The sequence below is a fragment of the Lissotriton helveticus genome, chromosome 3_2 (assembly GCF_964261635.1).
Source record: "Lissotriton helveticus chromosome 3_2, aLisHel1.1, whole genome shotgun sequence".
NCBI classification, from domain to species: domain Eukaryota; kingdom Metazoa; phylum Chordata; class Amphibia; order Caudata; family Salamandridae; genus Lissotriton; species Lissotriton helveticus.
The window spans coordinates 173,213,215-173,236,162 of NC_136062.1; the positions used below are offsets into that span (position 1 = coordinate 173,213,215).

At 45.9% G+C, this 22,948-nt stretch overlaps 1 protein-coding gene across 2 annotated transcripts in view; it reads right to left on the bottom strand.

The window, feature by feature from the left end:
• TERB2 (telomere repeat binding bouquet formation protein 2) overlaps window positions 1-22,948 on the bottom strand; it is a 446,275-nt gene that overhangs the window by 285,553 nt on the left and 137,774 nt on the right. For both annotated transcript variants that reach the window (XM_078684969.1, XM_078684968.1), the window contains exon 3: window positions 14,407-14,546. In XM_078684969.1, the coding sequence (XP_078541095.1) occupies window positions 14,407-14,546 (140 nt within the window). The remainder of the gene's footprint in view (window positions 1-14,406; window positions 14,547-22,948) is intronic.

Here is a 22,948-nt window from a genome sequence, read left to right on the forward strand (position 1 = left end):
GCGGAGGTCACCTGTCCTGATTTGCACCTGTCTTGTCCAGTGGGTACCTCATTAGTCGGGAGCCTGGTCCTTATTTGTCCCAGCCCGTGACCAGGACTGGTCATTGCACCATTCTAGGTAAATATAATCCATGTGGTATTTCCTTGTGCTATTTCCCTTTCTCACCCTTCCCAGGTACCGATGTTTAAAGGTGTTACTGTGATTTTTTACAAACTTTATATTTTATTAATCATATTCTTACTTATGAAAATTATGATCTCTGTAATTTGGTCTGAGACTCACCAAAACTTGCATAGATTAACCTTTTAAAACTTTCCCTGAGTCTGTGATTATTACAGGAAAGGGTAAAATTGTTTAAATATTGCCTGTTTATTCTAACTCCCTTTTCGATCCCTAGGGCTTATAGCAAAGGTGACAAGGATTGGTAAGTCATGGTTTACAGGTAGAAGTCCTAAAAGGACTCAAAGTGCAAATAAGTGATTGGTTAGGCAGGACTGCTAGTTCAAAGTGTAATGTTTTATGGGCGCAGGTGAGTATGGTAAAATTTGAGCTAGTGGTCGCGCGCACTCTATCAACCTCATCATAGAACACAGGTACATCATAATGTGATGCAGTCCCAGCCTAGTTGAGACTGTCTAAGTACATTACAACACATCCCTCTGTCTTACCCATTACTAAGACCTGGTACAACAAGAGAGTGGAGTTGCAGAAGCTGTACAAAATGAAACAAAATAACAATAAAACAAAAATCGATAAATGAGGTGCAAACAGGTTTTTATAAAAGAACAGTGGTACAGCAGCTTAAACAGATCCACTGGTTACTTAGTAAGAAGAGAAACTACATGAAAATAAAATGAAGTTATTCACCCTACTTACCTTCTTACCCTTACCTCCCTTGCAGCCAGTGACATGATATTGGACCCATCTCCTCTCCTTAAAACGAGCCCACGACATCCATGCAATGGGCTGGTGTCCTCCTGACATGCAGACCACTCTTGTTGATTTGTAAAGTTTCTGTCACTCATCAGTAACCAAGGGGAACCAGTATCACCTACACCATGCTTTATGAGAGAATGTTTAAGCATGTGACATTTCTTCTTGTATAGAGCGACACGACTGAGATTCCACATTTGTCCATTATCCAACTTGACCCAATAGCCTCCCACTGCCTTCACCCTGAACAGCTCCCTAAATCTGCTCAAAAACCCACAACCATCTCCAGGCTACACCGTCACTAAGTCTCCTGCATCAATCACACATTTCTCAAGGCTGTCCTTCTTTGACCCTTCCTTCAATCCTTTATGTTTCACCTCACTCATCGACGATGGTAATAATTTTGTACCAGCTGTCCAACCCCTCATCATTCTATAGGGAGTTCTCCCCGTGCTGCTATTTGGGGTCGTACGGTAGGCCCAAAGCATGTCTTTGATCACATCTTGCACAGTCAAACCTGAGTTATACGCTAACTACATGGTGCCCTTCACCATTCTGTTTATCCTCTCAACCAACCAATTACCCTGAGGTTTGTATAATGAGCAGCATATGTGCCTTACACACAGGGTTTACAGGAAGCCTTTCATCTGCAGTGAAGTCAATTGCATGCCATTGTCTGTCAAAAGCACAGGAGGAATCCCCTCCCTTCTGAATTTTTTGCCTAAGACCAGAATGTTATCAGCGGTGGTGATCCCTTTCATAAAAACAACTTCCACCCATTTTGATTTAGCGTCAACTAACACAGCTGCCAATTTCTCTTGCTCTTGTAGAAAACCGAAAGGTCCTATAAAATCAAGGCATACTATCCCCCATACATCCCTTACTTCTGCCTCGTAGTTTCACCTGAGAAGTGCCCAACCCAACTCCCAAGCGCATTTCCGACTCCTTACATGCCACACGGCGCCCCTATCCAATCTTTGACTTGACTGTCAATGAGCGGCCACCAAAACCTCTCTCAGGCTTTTAATCGTCAAAGTTTGTTCCATGTGTCCCTCATGCGCTAAGTTTATTAGCCGTGTGCGAAGGGAAGAAGTTGGCACAAACCTTTCATTTTTCACAATCAGATTATCATCGACAGTTTGTCAACAATTTTTAGAGAAGGCCTCACACCCACTCTCTCTCTTCACCTCACCTCTGACTAACTACATAACCTGCATTAGCGTGTCATCTTGTTTCATTGCCTCCACCCAATTCTTCTTGAGAAAAGATTTTTCAAATTCCTTGGAGGCAACAATACCTGCCACTACTTTCTCTGTGATGAACTCACAAACATTTGCAGCTCCATCCGGCAACCGCGATAGGCAATTTCCTAACCTATTCTTCCAACCTGGCACATACTCCACTCTACATTCAAACTCTTGAAGCCTGACAGCTAAACATGCCAGTTGTCCTGAGCAATCCATAATACCCCTTGGACCCAACACCTTCAGAAGAGGTTTGTGGTTGGTATGCAGGATAAACCCACTGCCCCCCAAAAATACTCTGAAACAGTTTGTTGCCAAGGCCACCGCCAATGCCTCACGCTGTATCACGGAGTAGTTACGTTACGCTTCCATCAATGAGCGTGAAGCAAAGGTAACCATCTTTTCTTCTTTCCCATGTAACTGTGCTAACACTGCCCCCACACAACAGCAATTGCTTCAATAGTGACAACTGTTTTCGCACCACTCTGTTAAGGTGACAGTACACCAGCATGTGCAATGTCATTTTTTATCATCGAAAATGCAATTTCCTGCTGCTCTCCCCAAATTAATTTATTACCTTTCCTGAGCAATTCCCTCAATGGTTCCTATTTGTGTGCAAAATCTTGAACAATTTGGCCTAGTACTCCACTAGTCCCATAAAGGATCTAAGGGTGTCTTTCTTATTTGGTGTCTGAGAGTGAACAATGGCAATCACAAGGCTCACTTTAGGTCTCACCCCTTCCCTTGTTACCTCGTACCCTAATACTCAACCTCCTCCAGCAAAAATACACACTTCTCTTTCAATAGTGTTAAACCCGTCTTACCAATGCGAGTTAACACCTCCCCCAATATTCGATTGTGCTCCTCAACATTTTCCCCAAAAACAAACATATCATCCTTAAATACAATGGCCTTTTCCAGACCTGACAGTATGTTAGACATTAAACGCTGGAACGAGAGGATGTAGCCTTATGGCTAGAGCGGTCGAGCTTGATCCTTATGGCTAGAGCGGTCGACCTTGATTCTGGGGAACCGGGTTCGAGTCTCGGCAACATCACTCAACATCCTGTGATTCTGGGCAAATCACTTAATCTCACCATGCCCAACAAAAATGAATGTGTCCTTCAGTAACGAAACTGGTGCGATGTCTCAGGTCTAGTTCGCTCTATATAAAACTAAAAAACAAATAATTAAAAACACACTGGCAGCAGAACATAATCCGAAAGGAAGTCTGCAGATTTGGAAAGTGCCCTCATTTGTTATAAATGCTGTGAGATGTTTGGATTGTTCATGGAGTCTCACCTGATAGTATGCACTTCTTAAGTCAAATTAAAAAAAATATTTACCCCAGACAGCATGTGAATCAACTCATTGATGCTTGGTAAAGGAAACTGTCCATTATGACATTTTCAATGACGCTGCGCAAATCAACACAGAACCTATATTTAAATGTAAATTCGTATTTGTAAAGCGCAAACTACTCACCCTTAGGTGTCTCAAGGCGCTGGGGGCCTTTGTGGAAATTAAGTGAGCTATTGCCCATGGTCACATGGTGCTGATCTGAGCTGCCTCCGGAGCCGGGGATCAAAGCCTGTCCTCCGGAATCAGCTGCCCTGGCCGCTGCACCACACCTCTCCAAGACTGAGTGAGCCATCATCCTTCTTCGTAATGACAACTGGAGACAACCATTCCGTTGCCTCCACAGGTTCTATCACTTCCTCATCCAATAGTGGTTGCAGTATTTCTTTCACCTTTGATCATGCTGCCATGGGTACCCTTCTGGCAACGTGCTTTACCAGAACCGAGTGATTCCTAAGTTTGATGAAATTCTCATAGTTGGCAGCCTCACCCAACCCGTTTTCAATTTTTTTTGATGAAGATCCAAAAGCTCTTTCAGGCCAAGTTCACTGATCACCATCACTTGTTCCTCAGTCCGCAGATTCACTAATTATATTCAGGCCATATTGATAAGTCCACCTCAATATGGGTGGTCCTTCTCTGGCGACATAAATTTTCCCCGTTGATACTCTTCCCGCAAATTTGATGGTCACTGTCATGAAACCAATAACACCAATATCAGCTCCTTGATATACTCTCAGAATGATATCTGATGCTACCAACTCTTCACTGGTCCACGAGGCCTCAATTTCTGCTTGGTGTATAGCAAACCAGTGTCCACCATCAAGGATATCATCTTCCCACTGATGTCAGAAATAGCCTTTGGACATCTTATCCTCCTCTTATCTTCCACTACGCCTACGGTATACTCTCCATCTACCAATAGGTCTCTGTACCCTAGCCGTTCTTCTTCCACTGTAGCAACTTTGTTCTCATTTGTTTTCAAAATGCGTGCTAGATGTCCTTTCTTTCCGCATTTACGACAATCTTTGCCGATGGTAAAACACTGCTTAGAATCAGCCATGTGATAGCCACTTCCACACCTGTGGCATGCTCTTGAACCGAATCTTCCTTGAGTGAATCCATATCCTTTAGGATTTCCATTTTTGTTACTGGGTCTTCCAGCCATTTGACCTTTTCCTTAAACCACATTTACGTTATCCATCTCATCTCCTAAAACAGCAACATCATTCTCCAGCTTTTCGCAGATTGTGATTTTCATTTCACGCGTGCATTTTTCTGACTCGTCTACAACTTTTGCAATGTCTATTGCATCTTTGAGTGTGGGATTGCTTGCAGTCCATAGTCTCTCCTGTATCTTTTTGCTGTTACATTGTACAATTTACTGATCCCTGATCATCTCATCAGTCACTGGACCAAACTGGCATTTTGCAGAAAGTTCTCTCTAACGTGCCACAAATTCATCGATGCTTTCATTGCAGCGCTGTAGTCATATGTGGAACTTGTCACAGCGCCTCACCACATTAACTTGTTTTACAAATCTGGTTTGCAAACGTAGTACTTCCTCTTGTAAACATCCTCCATAGTTCCAGCTTGTGCATTACCAATGGCCGGTAAGTATTTAATAAACATGCTGTCCCTTTTTTCCAAGAGACCCCAAAAACAAAGCTTTCTTTCTGATTGGAGGGTCCCCAAGAACCAATGCGAAAGGGAGGTGGAGTTACAATAGCAGTGCTCAGATCCATATTTGTGTTACCTCCAGTGAGCACAAGGTGGCAGGATTGTCAAACAATGCCCAAGCTGAGCAGGGATGAATTATTTTTTTCAACTTCAACTACAGCCCATCACAAATTCACACACAACCTCCAATGAGATGCAAGGATTGTTATCGATAATTCCCACTGCAAGGAATGTCTCACACAGTCTGAAACTTCCATCTGCAAGTAAGTCCTCTTTCCTTGTACACAGTGTAGACCGTGCAACTACTTTATGAGTTGTTTTTGGTATCCTACAACATCATTTCTGCTTCTTGTGTTCCTCACTGTGAACTACAATGCTGCCAGAAATGGTGGAAAACTGAATTTCTTTTATTGTTATTCTTTCCAATATGGCATCACATTACTCTCAAAACTACTAGAAACCAAAAGAGCGTATGGCACCAGTTTGCAGGAGAAAGACAAACGCGTCGCTAATAGTACACATGGAGACCGGAAGGCTAACTACAATGATGAAAGAAGAAAGATCATCAAAGAACACGGATCTTGACGAGATGGGGGACACAGAGATGGAGGTACCAAGAGCCCAAGGGAGAAGTTTGGAAACTGCACTATGGATTCCTCAAGAAACATCAATAATACTGTAGAACCATTCAGAAACATCAACAACTTGGACACAGATGGTATTATTCCGGTTTTTAATTTGTCCACACATATAATGAACAGTGATGAACTGTTGCTTTTAAGTAAAGGCTTATCCTATGTCCTGACGGAAACAACAGATTTCTTCAAACTGCAAACCGAACTACACAAATTCTTTAGGACTTTGAGATTGAGAGTATTCTTTAGCAATCATGAAGAAATCCTGTCTAGATCCAGATGATTTATGCAACCCAAATCCACCTTTATACCAACCGACAGCATGATGCCACCTGAAATTGGGAAATTTAAAGAACAAAAAACATTCACCCCATACAACGTCTCAAAACTTGAACGTGAAGCCTTAATCTCCGTGAAAAACAATGAAAACATTATCCTAAAACCGGCAGATAAAGGGGAAGGATCGTGATACAAGAAAGAATTAAATATGAAGCTGAGATAATGAGGCAAGTAAATAACACTGCACACTACAAAAAAACTGCCTTGAGATCCCCTCGCAGATGTTAAAAAATAGATTCAATCAGTCACAAAGAGTGGCCTAGATGAAGGATTCCTGACCAGACAAGAATTTGACTATTTGAACAAAGGATGACCGAGGACTCCGGTCCTGTATAGCTTAGCCAAGGTACATAAAGATACCAATAATCCGCCTTGAAGACCCATCTTGTCCGGATGTGGATCAGTCATGGAAGAACCCCATGGACACTACATGAATAGTTTCATTAAAACATATATCCCTGTTCTACCCACATAAGTCAGAGACAGCACGTACATGATAAAGCTGATAGAGGATATGGAATATAATCCTATGGAGGAGATCTTGGTCACTATGGACATTGATTCGTTATATATGAATATCCCACAAATGGACAGCATTAATGTCATAAAAGCTAGTTTGAACAGCAGGCCAGCACCAGTCGAGGTTCCCACCAAGTTCATTACTGATCTGCTGGAAATAGCGCTCACAAAGCGCTCACAAAGAACTATTTTAGATTCAAATCTACTTACTACCAACAGTCTTTTGGAACTTCAATGGGAGCTATTTTTGCACCTAATCTAGCAAATCTCTATGTAGGTGACCTTGAAGAGAAATAAATTAACATGTACAACTCTTTCTTGACAAATATAAGGTGTTGGAAACGTTATATTGACGACATTTTCTTCAATTGGGCTGGCACTGAAGAAAATTTACATTCTTTTGTCACAGACCTACATACATGCCAATCAGCATTGATGTTTACATACCATAAAAACAAAGAAATGGTCCTATTCTTGGACCTGAAAATAAGATGCTGCGATAATGATCTGAATGTGACACTATATCGGAAGCCGACAGATAGAAATACGCTGTTATAATACAACAGCTTCCATCCCAGGGCTCTGAAGGATGGCTTACCTTATGGACAATTTTCAAGAACTTATACAGAAAAGGAGTACTTCTTCAGAGAAGCGAATATATTCAATAACAGACTAAGCGAGAGAGGATATCCAAAGAGATTGGTAAAAACCTCAATGAAGAGGACATGGTTTAGTCCCCTGGAGGTATTACTCATCAAGACGATAAAATAAAGTACAAAACAAGTGTGTGCGTTACCACCTTTTGCGCACTTAGTACTCAGGTACAGAAAAACATTAAGAGACATTGGCCTACACTGAATACTCTGAACTCTTGTCGTTACTTACCGATGTTCTCCTTCAAAAAAGGCAAAAATATCAGAGACCATCTAGTCCATTCGGATACCAGTGTGATTCAAGACAAAAGTAACATACATGATCTATGATCACTTCCCCCACTGACAGGACACTACAAATGTGGGAACTGTGTAGATTGTGGCCTCACCGTTGAGACTAAACATTTCACACATGGCAACACCAAAGTCAAACTCCGTGACCTGACCAACTGTTCTACGCCAAATGTTATGTGTTGCATTTGGTGTCCCTATGAATTGATATACATAGGCCAATGACTCAACCCGTGAAAGCACACATCTGCCAACACCGGAGTCGTATCCGTTGCCAAGTATAGAATGCTCTAGTAGTTGATCACTACTAAGAAAAATGGCATTCTGCCAATGATTTAAAATGGCAAGTGATAGGGAGAGTAAAAATACTACCTAGAGGTGGAGACATCTCACTTATCCTACAAACATTGGAATGCAAGTGGATAAATGTGGGTCCATCCATAACGGATAGCTTACACTAAGACATATCTGGATAGACTAGAGGACTAATTCTTGAGCTAGACAGGACCCTGTCTACCCAATATGAATTAGCTACACACTGTAATACATTCACACTGGTTATCCTTATTATGCTACTTCACTGCATATGTATGTATGTATGTATGTATAACACACTTGTAGAGCGCTTCTGTCACCCGACGGGCATCCTGGCGCTGTGATCAAACAGATCCTGAAGCACAGTCAATGCGGTATCAGCAAAAAAAGACTACCCTGACCTAGGGAACAGGTGTGTTTTTAATTCTTTTTTAAAAGAAAGAAGGTCTCCTGAGCATCTGAGCGACAGTGGCAGGTAATTCCACAACGTAGATGCCGTGAAGCCAAAAGAGCGGCCACCCATTCGCTTTCTCCGAATCTTGGGAACAACAGCCAAATAGGCAGAGGCCGATCGGAGAGATCTAGTGGGGGTGAACCAGGAGAACATCTCCTGTAAGGGCAGCGGTCCCGATCCATGCAAGGCCCGGAAAACCAGGCATAAAGCTTTGTACTCAATCCGCTGAGGGATGGGAAGCCAATGCAAGTCTCTAAGTGCTGCGGAAGATGAGTCAAAACGTCGACGGGAAAGTGCTAACTTGGCCGCGAAATTCTGCACTCGTTGTAGCTTACCTATCGCTGTGACAGGTGCCCCCAGAAGCAGTGCATTGCAGTAGTCAAGTCTGCTTAAAATGATACTGCGCACTACTTCTGGTCTAGCATGGGCGGGGAGCAGAGGGAGAATCTTCCATAGGGAACGCAGCAAACCCATACAGGTAGACACTGTTTTGTCAATGAAACCATCCAGTTGAAGATTAGGTTCCATTGTCACTCCCAAGTTCCGAACCGAGGTAGCTGCCGTGCCCTGAAAGGAGGGGGGCCAAAAGTCCTGTGGCAGAGGCCGAGAGACCCGGTCCGCTGAGCAATGCAACACCTCCGACTTGGAGCTGTTGAATTGCAGCGAGTTGTTACTCAACCAAGTTGCCGTGGTGACCATACAGTGGTGAAAGGTCTCCTGAGACACCGCATTCTCCCCTTCAAAGGAGAAAATGAGCTGGGTGTCATCTGTATAGAGAAGGTATCAAGGAACCGTTGTTGATCGATCATAGCTCGATCAGAGCCACCAGCTCTGTTGTATCGTCCACTTCCAAGTACCACCCTATCATTGACATAAGTGTGTATACATGGGCCAATTGCTGATGAGGTTGATTATTCAGCCTATCATCCCGTAAAACAAGAGCACTAAAAGATGACCGCTGCAGCAAGGAGAAGAGTGGTTTTCTAGCAACGCACGACTGGCGGGTCCTGTTTCCAGCCGGTTTGACTTTATACTGTCGCGTAGCTCAGGCGGCTGACGTACAGGAGTTATTCTCGATCGAGAGCAGTAAAGGTGACACCGAAGTAAGTAAGGAGCCTTGAGACTACCGGCACTGCTTAAAATAATTCACTCGTAATTGAGTACCAAATGCCCACGATCTATTTATTTGGTTTACAGCGTGGGTCATCGAACGTGTGTGAATAGAGACACATGGAGTGAACACTGGGGGTTCATCCATACCCTGAGGCTTCCCAATTATCAATTGGTGAATCAGAACATTAGTAAGCCTGCCTCCCGTATTTCACATTGGTGTGCACCGATTTTATAAAATAAAATACCATTATAATAAGGCATTCCCTGATTACAGGTCTGCCTATCTATCGTTCCTGTGCTTCATTTAAACAGACATCCCACATCCAGGACATTATAAGAATAATTGTCAGTGCTGTACTGGTAAGCCATAGTACACATCTATAATTAGCCCAATTCCTTGTATCATGTATTTCCTAGAACCAATACTTATATGATTTCCCCTCTTAGTGCCCAGAAACACAGTCCTGAAGAGACCCCGTATCTTGAGAGGGTCGAAACGCCGTCGACACCATACAAAAGAGAGAGCCTGAACTAAACTATTATTTATTGTATTGAGCTTGTCCTTTTGAAATTCACCAATAACCTGTTTCTTTTTTTCACTATGTCACGCAGTACTCACTAAAATAGGTTATGGTCACTTCACTGGGGTTCACAATACCACTTCGAATGTGCAACTTAAATGCAAATATTTTTTTTTTTATAAATCTTTTAATGAATTGAAAAAACAAGAAAAATCAACAGCAGGTGTCTTACATCATGGAATGAACAACAATTATACAAACATATGGCGAGAAATAGACGGATAATCCCAAGGCAGAAGCTGAGTCATGAGATGGTACTGGAGTGCGGCCGTATAAAGTACAATAAGTATAAGTCCAATCTAATCGACATTATTCATAAGTCCACCACCCATAGGAACAGGATTATCATGAGTATGGCAATTTCGAGTGGCAGGAGAGCATAATAAGGTAGAGCAGTGGACAAAACAACAACCGCACCCAGCTCGCAGCAATAAAAAGCAACACATTGTAGGAAACCGTGCAAACACTACGACCCCCAGGACCCGTCCACCCACCAAGCAGGGTAACCCATCAGGAAGGCACCCAATATCAGGATATGAATAGGATATAGAACATAAAAACGAAAACATAGACAATACAATAAACCCCTCCCCCCACCCTGCACCCCTGCATATGGCTGTTGCCTAACCCCAACTAGCAGTGTGCCTGTCGCCCCAACTAACTAAATACTAAAAGTAGTAAAATAGAGGAGGAAATCGTCATACAGGCTCCCGGACTCCCCTCCCCCCCGCCAGAAACAAACAACCCCTGTAGTATAATCAAAAAACTATCAGAAGATACAGGCAAAACAAACAGGGGAAGTTGTGAACACCGCCCAACCTCCCGCAAGCATTATGGTAGAAAATCCCGTGTCCATTGAGGCCATGATATCAGGTATAGTCAGTCAATCTCATCCTTGGCCCTTCCGATCTTTCATGCGAACTCCTTCCAGTAGAACCACCGCATTCACAGGAGAATCGAAATATGAAAGGAGTTAAAAAAAGTTCAGTCTGGAATAAATCAAAAATATTAAGTCTTTGAGAACCCCAGCCACACATAAGCTCTCCCTCACCGACCTTAAGTCGCGATGTTGTTTCCTCTGTGAACGTAAGAAGACTGCCAGGGAGGGAAAAGACGGTGTTGCAAACCGTAGGTCGCTACTTGAAGTCTCCAGGAATGGAGAACCGAGTGGTTTCACCTCAGTCGACAGCAATATCGGTTGTAGCGATCCTTTCGAAGCCCCAAGTTAGCAATTATTTATTCTCGCACTGACCACTGGCGTCAATACGTCTTTCTGCACGGGGCCCTCATCCTCCGTCACAATGTACTCCGTGGAAAACTCAGCTCGTTTTGGGTCATGCAATGGATCAGATTCCGGTCCCATTCGCCCTGTCTCAACTGCACCAACGATCATTTTGGGACAATGGCTTCCACATGCGAGTGTAGTGCACCGATGGCGGCCAGTACGGTCCTCAGCGACGGCTCACACTCCGCCTGACCAATCTCCACTCGCTCAATTTGAAACATGGTCTTTTCCCCGGAAAGCCGGGTTTCTCCGGAGGAACAAGAGAGAGCGGAGCGGTCGGCAACGGAGGGCGACTTAACAATTACACTGCAGCGTTCTGTACTCCGCTACCGCGAGCGAGGACCCCAACCCATCGAACCGCGGCGGAGGCAAACCGGGACTCCGGGACGGGGACCCCCGCTCACAGCCACCGACGTGTCCTGTCACCACTCATTCAATGTTAACCAGACCAAATGACCGCCATCAGAATCGGGCAAGGATAACCTTCATTGCAAGAGACCGGACCCAACCCGAGTCCCACGGCCGATGTTGTTCAACTGAAACCCGGCTGGGCCAGTACTGGAGGCCCCGGCTCACGCTGGACTAGGCCGAGAATTAAAACACGGTATAACTCCGTCAATCAGGCCGGTAAAATTCTCGGGATTGCACCATCAGGCTCTGCAACGATTCATCCACACGGAGGTCGGGCGTAAAATCAGGATATGTGCCAGGATCATCCGTCTGAAGACGGAGGTCGGCGGAGCCGGGAGCTTAAGCGGCCATCTTGTTAGCTAGCGTAGCTCCTCCTCCAAATACAAATATCTTCATGACGTATGTCTAAGGAAATACGTCTTTGGTACAGACTATAACTACAGAATAAAATTACCTTCTTCCGGTGAAGTAAGGTATATCTGTAATTAAAAGGTTTGTAGGGCTTTTTTAAGTAATGGGAATACGCAAGGTTGAATACAAACTGTGATACTAAACTACACTGTGACTCAATGGAGGGTCATAAATGAACAAAGAGAAATTTGACTGATTGAATAAGAGCAACTATTCTAGTTGCAGATTGTGTACGGTTCGAGATAAATGAGTTCCTTGTGAACAATGTTTTGTGCTTCTGTACTAGAAAAGTGAGGTGCAGTGCTGTGAGCGATCTCTCTTTCTCCTTACTCTGCTTCCAATAGTGCTTGCTCACGGCTAGCACTAAACGTGTATCTGACTAGCCTTTGATCGCGCGCAAATTGAATGGGAGTGCGTCCTTCGTGCCGCTGAGGTAACTGATCCTACCGCTGACAGGCCTTTGAACGTGCGTGTTGTCAACGCATGCTCCAACTTCGGCCCACTGGTGTAACTGACAGCGTTCACTCCACTCCTCTTCAGCTACACGCCGAGCGGGCACACAATCCTCACTTTGCCCTTCTTCCGCGATGCGTTCATTCACTCCTGTTTCCGACCACACTGCTAGCGTGCAATTAAACAGCTTGTTTTAAGAACGCGTTCACACTTCTAGTGTTCCCACTGCGAACGGCTCTCCTCTCTGAACACTGCTGTTAAACCAGCTTCCTCTTCTGCCTCTTGTAGTATGTCACTTTAAGATATGCAGTATGTCACTGTAGTAGTGTAGTAGGTCTTTTTAAGATGTGTAGTATGTCACTTTAAATAGAACCTTAAGTTAGGATCTAGAATTGTTTGTGTGTATTCATTGAACATTCCCTGGTACTGTTACTTGAGAAGGCTCTTGTCTGCTGTACAACTTATTCTCCTGTGCTGGGGTTTTTAATAAAGAACCAACCAACAAGAAGATTACCGGTGTTTCTTTTGTTGCTACACCACTCTACACACAAATGCTAGGACACATTCCCGTTGCTTTCCTGACCTCTATTATCTTGCCGGTACTTCTGTCAGCTCCTCAATACGATATAGGTTTGTGGCTGGGCTTTTTACCTCAGACGTTCTTCGTTCCTGGCAAATCGTTGCCAAACAAGCCGTAGTTTAATCCACACACAGAGGCCTTGTGCTTGTAACAAGTATTTAATAACAGTTGAGGTAAAATCCGTCTTGCCAGGCACAGCTGGACTGTTAAATACCGGATCTCAATGGAACTCCACTACCTCATTATAGAAAACAGGTACATCATAATGGGTTACAGTCCAAGTCTACCTGTAGACTGCCTAAGTACATTACAACAGAAGTATTCAATAGGATTACAAACAATTCATAAAAATTTGTACATGACACGTTATTGGGAATCAATCTTGGAGGGGCGTAGCTTCAGGAGTCGTTACACCCCATCTAAAAATGTATTTTGTAGTAAATTGTTGGGTACAGGTGCTTTCAAGTCGCGTATCATGAGGTGTCTGCTAGATTTCACCTGTGGGTTTTTACATGCCCATACTGACGAAAAACAAACACGCACACACACACACACACACACACTTTTCCTCTCATCTCAGTTTTGAAGGCCTAAAAATGTTGGTTTGTTTGAAAAATATTATGTTTTAAGTTTCCCTATTAATCCGCACTTCTCTCTCTTTTCACGGCCCTCTACGCCCCCTCATGGTCTGCTTCTCATACAACGTAAGTAAAGACGATATGCCAGTGTGAGTGTTGGGGGATCTGAAGTTCACACCCTTCTCCCAGTCTTCTTGACCAAGCTACGCCCCCTGCATTCTGCTACCATTTAGAACCCTCACAAACATCTGTAATTGTTTCTTTCCCTTCTTAATTTTTCTATCTAAATGGCATCACAATATGTATCTGTGGATTCGTTATGGGTTGCTTTCTGCTGAAGTCGAACTTTGTGCCCACAGTCAGAATACACTATTGCCTGTTGTGTTTTACATGGCGAAACTATACATTTGATTTGTATCCTATTAATTGTGAATTTATTGTGAATCCATATAAGATTTTAGTACATTTGGAACCACACGAGTTCAATTATTCTACATTGCGCACTAAATGGGATAACGTATTATTTAAGAGATTCCATTTATTTAAATACATAAGTGCCTTACAACTCATACCTTTTTGCAAACATGCAGGTGGAAGAATAAAGTGCCCTAAAGCCACCATATCTCGGATCTCAGACCTGGCAACTGCAGAAAGGTAGTTGGAATGAAAAACAGTTGCCCTGTCTTCAGCATATTCAATGCTTCCATATATGCTAAAAAAGAAATTGAATTATGTATTTAAAAGTAAATACAATCACACTATTTCATAAGAATCTTATGTTGTAATAAGTTCAAGAAATGTCCAAAGCACTTCAAACAGCAGAGGATCTGTGAATTTGGTATGCAATAGCAATAACTGCTTATTCCACAACTCGAAACTCAAGTTAAAGGTCATGTATAGTACGCCAGACATGAGAAAAGAATTTGATGACATTAGTTAGCAAAATAAAAACATCAACAAAATCAACAGATCTTGCCTTTTGGCTGCCTACGCTGACCTATTGACTTTGCGGCAAAAAGAATAAAAAACTGTTGGCGATGCTGTATAACATCGGTCGGCAAAAAAAAGAGAAAAGCACAATGACTTGTCCACATGCATGCCCTTTGCCTCATGATGTTAATGATGTATACATGCCAAGCGTTTCCCCACATGCGCATGCATTAGGCATAGCACGGCAGATCTCCTGTTTTTTTAATTTACCATTCCAAGATGGTAAGTGCAAGTCTTAGAGCCACAAATAACAAATGATTTAACTGTGCCAAAAAGCATTTTTTAGAAAAACAGAGCCTCCTGGCAGCAAATGCCAGCTGCTTGTCAAATGTGTTCTGTTTTTTTAAAGACTGCAATGTTCATTACCTCCAAATCCCTCTCCCTTATCTCCATTACGCAATGAGGGCCCTGTTCCTCGTAGACACCGCCCCCACCAATATAAAAGGGTGCCGCCCACTCCAATATTCCTGCCTTTAGGTCTCGCCTGGCGTTAGCAGCGCGCAAGCGCTGGTCTTGCCATGCAAGGGCTTCTTGGAATCAATACGGTTCCAGAAGTTCGCTTTGTCCTTCGTCTGTGTTTCTTATTGGTGCGCATCATTGTGCGTCACCTATTATGCTAAACGTCGTGTTACGATTGCTCAGGAGGCTTTTTAATCCATCCTGGTTACCATTCTGTCCACTTTTTCCATGTCCACGTGGACTGGATCTTCCACTGGTGGCGTGACACGGAGGTTTCATAATGAGTGTCCACACTTTTTTCTTAGCATTCTTTTCGTGTAGGCTGTGCGTTTGGCTAAAGTGTGATGTTTACATAATGAAATTCTGGATTCGTTTGTGCTACTTGACAGCGCTCTGGAGATAATTTTCAGTTCCTAGTGCGCTTTCAGTGTGCTCTGCAAATGAATTGCTCATGGACTTCAAAGTGCTGTCTGCCTTGCTAACACGGGGAAATTTGCATAACGCCCTAATCAGCCGCATACTGATAAAGCTTCATTATGGGAACTGCCAGCTGCAATCTTTATTTCTATTTTATTACAAAAAGGGGGACTTTTCACACTTCAGTTGCCTTGACAATGTCAGTCTGAACCTGCTAGGGGAGGCGAGAACTCTGCTCGGTAACTGAAGTTTCCTCCTTTAGTTGGAGATTGCTATGATGTAGTTGGAGGGTCTGTTTCACCCGCTCCCTTGGTTTCTTAACATTCGTGGACCCTAAAGCCACGGAGCACTTTACACCATGTGGAACTGCCACGATTACCTTCGAGGTGCGTAGCTCGTGCAGGGCTTCCATCTGTTGACTATGGAAACATGGGATGCCGGGGCCGGCCGTGGGAGGGGAGGGCGCCCCCATATGCAGAGCAGAAGAGGGGGTTTTGAAGGCAAAGGATCCCTCCGAGGACTCTGCATGCCTGCTCCGTCACAGTCGCTGGAGTGCGCCTTGTTAATCCGCAGCAAGGGCAGGAAAATGCATTGGTGCTGCCTGGCAGGAAATGCAGACTTCTAGAATCTGCCCCAGGAAGCGCTTTAGGGATTGGCTATAGTATGTGTGTTGTGGGCATCGCACGGAGTATCGCTTACCTAGTGATGTTAATGACCAATGCAAGCGTCGCCTACCGTCATGCCTAATGAGTCCCCATAGCTTCACTTTCCAGTGTTCAGGAGTTAGGATTTCAGGCCCCTTTGACAGTATACAACCCCTTCCAACCAATTTGAGTTCTCCAGTGCATGTACATTTAAAAAAATGTCACTAGTTCCTATACAGCGCCGTGAAGTGGTGCACAGTTTAAGTTGCTACTATATGTTTTGAACTCAGAGGCGGCAGAACACTTAGGCGTCATTTCAATACAATACACCTTTAATGCATGGTTAGGAAGAACTGTCCGACGGTTCTCTTCTGATCCATATTTTGTATATATTTGTATCAAACAAACTCTATTTTAGCAGAACTTAAAGTTCGTTTTTTTTTTGTTTTTCGTGCAAGTGATAATTTTGCTGTTTGGCCAATCTGTCTAGGAACTGCTTTATGCTCATATACTTTATGTGCTCAAATTGCCAGAAAATTGTTAGTTTGAGAGATGCCTAAACTTCTCATGCCATATCACTAAAATGAGGATTTTATAGTTTATCGAAGCTGGGAGTTTATTGCCTGTAACTGGCTTTTTGATACTCTGTCTGGACAACTGGGAGTTCTTAATCTGATTTTGTAAAGGGGCTTTTGGACAGCCCATGCAACAAAAGTAAAAGGAGGTGCAGCCCTGCAACAGGGTTAATTAGTGCCTGCATTTCAAGTGCAATAGGTCTCGCATTTACGCAAATTTGAGTTACTGGCATTGTAAATACCAATGCCTTTTATTTATGTTTTATTTTTAAAAACATTGATAAAAGGCATTGCCATTTGCAATGCTCATAGCTCCAACTTGCGCAAATGCAAGACGTATTGCATTGCACATGCTTGTTTTGTGTCTGTAGACATGGCAGGGTGGGTGTAGCGTGAGTTTGTTTATTAGGCTGCCTTTTCACTGCGCAGGGTGGCGGGTGGCTTACTGCTGCGATGTGGCAGTGATTGTTCTGGGTTAGGTAGGGCACGTGCTTTCTGTGTGCTCCAACATTCATGGCGGCTTGGTTTCCTGCAGGGTGGTCCCGGCGGTTGTGGGGACCGGCTTACGCGTTCTTCTCTGGCGAGCTGCGGGGGAAGATGTTGTTCAGGTAGAGGGGGAGCATGCCTGACTGTGGGTGTTGAGTTGGGGTTCCTCCCTCGTTCCCTTTTCTTGCCGGGCCGGAAGTCTGCAATTATTACCTCCGGCCGGCTTGTGGGTGTGTACAGGGACTGTGTTGTTCCTGCTGTGTCGCCCACTCTTCACTGTTTTTCTCCCTTGCCGGAGGACGGTGGTGCCTTCCTCCGGTCGAGATGGGTGTGGCCTGTTGCCGGGTCTAGTTTCTGCTGGCCAGAGGTTTACTGTGCATTTCTCCGGCCGGTGAGTGTGTATGTCTGTGTGGCAGCCGCTCTCTATTGGTTGTATGTGTTAATGTTATTTGTATTTATAGAGCGCAGGCTGATACCCTGAGGTATCCTGGCGCTGTGAGACGACCTACAGTGAGCTGGGCGTAGAAACATCCAGTTAACTAGAGAAAAGCCACATTTTTTTATGCCTTTCTGAAAGGCAGGAGGTTAGGAATATTTCTGATGTTCAGCGGTAGAGAGTTCCATGACTTTGCCGCATTGATCTTAAAACTCCTTCCGCCCCAATTACCTTTTTTTACTCGAGGGGTGCTAATACATTTTTGGTTGGCTGACTGTAGTGCTCTCTTAGGCATTATACCAGGTAAGGCGTTGTAAAAATTCTGGTCCAATGCCATGAAGAGCTTTAAATACCAGGCACAGGGACTAAAATTGGGTGCGTTTACTGACAGTAAGCCAGTGAAGTTGTTTTATTTTGGCTGAGATGGATTTGTATTTAGGTGTAGCTGTTATAAGTCTGGCTGCCACATTTTCCAGCATCTGTAGCTTGTTCATCAACCCCTTATGGACCGTAAGATATCGACTATTACAATAGTCTAGTGTAGACATTATCATGGCAGAGACTACAGTTTGTTGTGCTTCCTTCGGCAGTAGGGGCATGATTCTTTTGCAGGATTTAAGAATGTACGAGGTAGTGGAGGCAACATGGTTGATGTGGGTGTTTGATGGCCCTGCCGCAACCCATGGCTTGGAGTCCGCATTGCAGTGCATGCGGTCCAGGTGCAAGCTTGTCATGCGCTGGATGTGCCTTGTTGCCATAAAGCGCCTCTTTGTTCCTGTTGGTGGTGCTGCGGTGGACGGATGCTCGGTTTTGGAGTCTCCCGGGCTGCTGGGTCCCTGTCGGGCGCATGGGGTGGTTGCCCCTCTCCTTTCGTTGTGTGGGCAGGAGTGCTGTCGTGTTTCTCCTGTGGCCCACGTGGAGGACAGCGCCTAATCGCGGTACGGCGGGTTTTTCCCTGGTTTGTGATGGTTTGTTTCTCCTGGCGGAGGTCAGCTGTGCCTTTCTCCGGTGGGGCGCTGGGGTTGACTTCTCTCTCCGTGCTGTTTGGGGGAGTGTTTGTGGCTGGCGCCGGCTTGTTTCCCTTTGGGGCACCGGTGAGGGGTGCGTTTGTTGGGGGCTAGGGGTGCAACAGCCTCTTGGGTTTTTCTTTGCCCTGGTCTCATACGGCCTGTTGGCTGCAGTGCCGTCTCAGACCTGGTTGTGCGGCTAGGATTCTTGGCCCTCTGGATGTCGGTATTATTTCCTTAATGTGCTGTTATGTCTGTCATTTGTGGACCCTCAAGCAAACCTCTGCTGTGGCTCCATGAGTCTGGCACATGTCTCTTGCTGGGCTTGGCATTTGTGCCGGGAGTCGCGGTCCTGCCACAAGATTTGTTCAGGCTTGCTCCTACGGGAGTTCGTCGGCCTCTGGTCTTGGTGTCTGTAGCCTATTTGGGTGGGTGTGTATCGCTCGCGCCGGCAGGGGTTGCCGTGCTGAATTTAGCCTTGGGTCTTGACAGATCTCCTTTGTCTGTGGCAATTTCCAGGGCGGCCTGGCACATTCTTCTGGGTTTCGGCCTATTCCTTCCTTGTGGGTGCTGGTCTCCTGGCCTAGTCTGCAGCAGCTTCCGTGCGTCCTCGTTGTTCTCTCTGCCTGTGCCGGGCGGTGCTCTGTATGAGGTGCAGGTTCGGCTGTGCAAGGGTTCCTGGATTTTGGGGTCTCCTTATCCTACGGCTGTCCTTGGGCTTGCCGCAGCACTTCGGAGCGGTGCTCTGGTGGTTGCTGTGCCTGGATGGGCACCTCTGTGCTTGTGCTGCTGGCTTTTTGGCACTTCTGTTTCGCTTGTTGTGGGAGTGCTGGGCCTATAGGCATCTGAGGTGGGGGTCTGCCAGAAGGGGTGCGATGTTTCTTGCCGTTGGTAACTGTCCCTCTGGTTTGGACATCCTTTTTTGTTTTGTGTATAGCTGTGCTATATTTTTTTTATTGTTGTTGGGTTGTTTCCTGACTTGTGGCCTATCCTTTTCTCCATGCATGTCAGCTTTCCTCTGTGTCCAGCCTCAGCTCCTGCGGTGCCGTGCTTGCAGGCCTGGCTCTACTTTTTCTGGGGGCGGCCCCCTGGCTGCTGGGGGCATGTGATGGATACAGGGCAGTGTCTCGTGCTGGCCCTTCTCCTGCGTTTGAGCTTCCGCTGTTTTTGGTGGTTGCCTTTGAGGAGGGGTGTGCCCCTGCCGGGGTCCCCGTTTGATGCATCATTGCCTGTTTGGGCTGTTTGGGCTGTTGCACGCTGCTCTGGGGGCTACTCTGTTGTCAGGTTTTCCCCCTTGGGTACGGCGGTGATCTTCAGCTTCTCAAGTGCGCTGTTTGGTGGGTGCCGTAGTTGCTTCTTCCTAACTGGTTGTTCTGTCTTGATTCCACCTGTTGGCAGGTTCTTGTCCTGGAGCTCTTGGCCTGCCTTTCTGGTGGTTTGCCAGAGAGTGGTGGCTTGTCTGTCATTTGCTATCCTCCGGTTTTGGCTTGATCTGCCTTGCTGTGCCAGTGGGGTGTGTGTGCCAGATTCCCATGTGCAGTTGTCTCGTCCTGTGGTCTTCCTGGGTGTTGCATCTGCAGTTCTTGTTGGGGGGGTATCGGTGTCCTATGGCCATATGACCTCGAAAGCACCTGCTCTTGCCTGTTCTCAGAAGTTAAGCAGCGTTGGGCCTGGTTCATTCCTAGATGGGAGTTTGCCTGCGATTGCCAGGTGCTGTAGGCTTGACTGCCTCCTGCTCTCCTGGCCTGTCGCTTCCACAGATCACCGTCTGTTTTGTCTGTGGGAGGGGCTTCCCTGCTCTTGGTTGGTCTACGGTGGTTTGGGTGCTCTCCCTCTTGTTCCGTTTGCTTCTCTACCAGGTGGGTTATGGTTTGTGGCTTTCTGTGGTCCGGTTTGGGCTTTGCCCTCTTCGGTTACATGGTGGGGTAGTGGCCTCCAGCTCCTGCTTCTTCAGTTTCTGGATGGTTGTGGGTGGAGCTGTGGTCCTGTTAGTTCTGCTTGTTCCCTTCTTGTCCCCTCTTGTTCCAGCAGCTTTTTTCGCTCCATGGGGAACCTGTGATGGCCTCCTCTGCTGTCCTGGCATGCTGGTTCCTTTTGTTGCTCGTGGGCAGGTGTGGCTGTCTCATGTTCCTTTCTTTCCTTGTCCTTGGGGGTGCCTGGATGTTTGGTTTCCTAGGTTGTCTGGCTTGATTGCCCGCCTGGTCCGGTTGGTCTTCTCTGAGCACATTTTCTCACATGCCTGTCTGGGCCCCCTGGGTTTTTCCACCGTGCAGTTCCTGATTCCTCTTCCTTCTGTGGGGCGGTTTTTGCCCAGATGGGGTTGGCGTGTGTTTTTCCGCCGTGCTGCAGGTCCCTTTGGCTGTGCGCCTTGTTAGGGTTGTCCAGTGAGCACCTGTCCTGTAGCTGGTTGGTTGCGGTGGGTCGTACTAATGGGGGCTTGCCTTTCCCTCTAGTGGATGTGATTGTTCGTTCGGGGCTCCTGTTCTTCCTCCCTCCTGTTTTTGAGTGCCTCCCTGGTCCCGTGCCTTGGTGGGTTTGGATAGGGGGAGGGGTGATTGCCGTATGCTCTGGGGTCTTTGAGGCTGCCTCCTTTTTGCGTGCGTGCATTCATGCGGGTCCCCTTTTATCCGTGTCTTCGGCGTTTTTTTGGGGGTTCGCTGTGCTGTCTGGGCCATTCTGGTTCCTGCCGTGTAGGCGGTTTACTGTGGTCGCCGGGGTATGAGTTGCCCAGGGGGCTGTTCAAGTTACTCCTTTACACTGTTCCCCGATTTTGTTTGTGGATTTTGAGGAAGGTGGTGTTGATTTGGGAGTTGTTGCCCTTGGCCTGTGGACCTCTTTGTGGCTTCCCTCTGTTGGTCTTTTTCCAGGTTTCTGGTTCAGTGGGATGGGTGTCCGGTTTTGTGGTGCCTCTGGCCTGTCCTGTTCCTTTGGTCCCTCTGTTGTTGGAAATGGTGGTGGTTCTGGAGTTTCCGGTTCTGTTGGGGACTGTGGCCCTGTGGTTTCGTTTTTTTTGTCCCCTCTCGGGCATTTCCCGAGTTGGCATCTTGCGGTAGGGGCATGGTGGCTGCTGGTGCCTTGGTCTCTCATCTTTGGTCGTCTCTCTTGTGCAAGCACCCTTTGGGGGTCTGCCTGGTCTTCTTGTGCTCTACAGTGGCTGTTGGTTAGGGCTTGGGGAGCTCATGTGCATGTGGTTCCTTTTCTGTTTCTCTGCCTTTGGCACTCCAGCTGGCCTTTAGGGGCTTTGCGGTACCCTTGCTGGGATCAACTGGTTGGTCTGGGGTCCTGGTTCTTTGTGGGGTGATCCTTCTGTCTGTGGATATGTCCCTCTTGGAAATTTCCCTCTGGTTTTGCAGGCTCTCCTGTGTTCCCCATTGCTTCTTTCATCTGTTGGGGTTGCGCCTTCTGGCTCTGCTGGTTTTCTTCTTTTTGTTTTTGGGTTGCCATGTGTGTGTTGGCTTGCAGGCTCAGGAGTCCTCAGCTCCTTGTCTTGCGGGTCTTCCACTTTCCTGTGTTTGTGGCCAGGGGTGCCTCCAGGATTCGGTCCACTGTGTTAAAACTGGCCTGTCTTTCCTGTTTGTTTGCCCTTCATTTGTGCATGTTGTTGTGATGCTTGGACAGTTGCCTGGTTTTTCTTTGGCTTGGTATGTCTCATTGTGTAATGGAGATAAGCGAGAGAGACGCAGAGGTAATGTCTTTATTACTTACTGGTTATCACACTACTCCTTGTCCAACTCTCGCGTATCTCCATTACGGTCAGCTCTCCCTCCCGGTGGCCCGGCCAACTGTGTCTACGGTGGCTTGGTACGTACAGGTATTTTGGAGTGGGCGGTGCCTTTTTATATTGGTAAGGGGTGTGTCTACAAGGCACAGGGGCATCATTGCATAATGGAGATAAGCAAGAGTAGGACCAGGAGTAAAGTGATTACTGATAAGTAACAGAAACATGACTGTAAGGGCCTGGAGTAACAGGAAGTCAATAGGGGCAATTAGCAACAGAGAGTAGGGGAGGTGGGGGAGGCCAAGAGGAGTTTGGAACAGATAGGGAGGACACAATTAAAATAAAAAAAGGATTAAAGAAGTAAGACAGGAAGGGGTTGGAG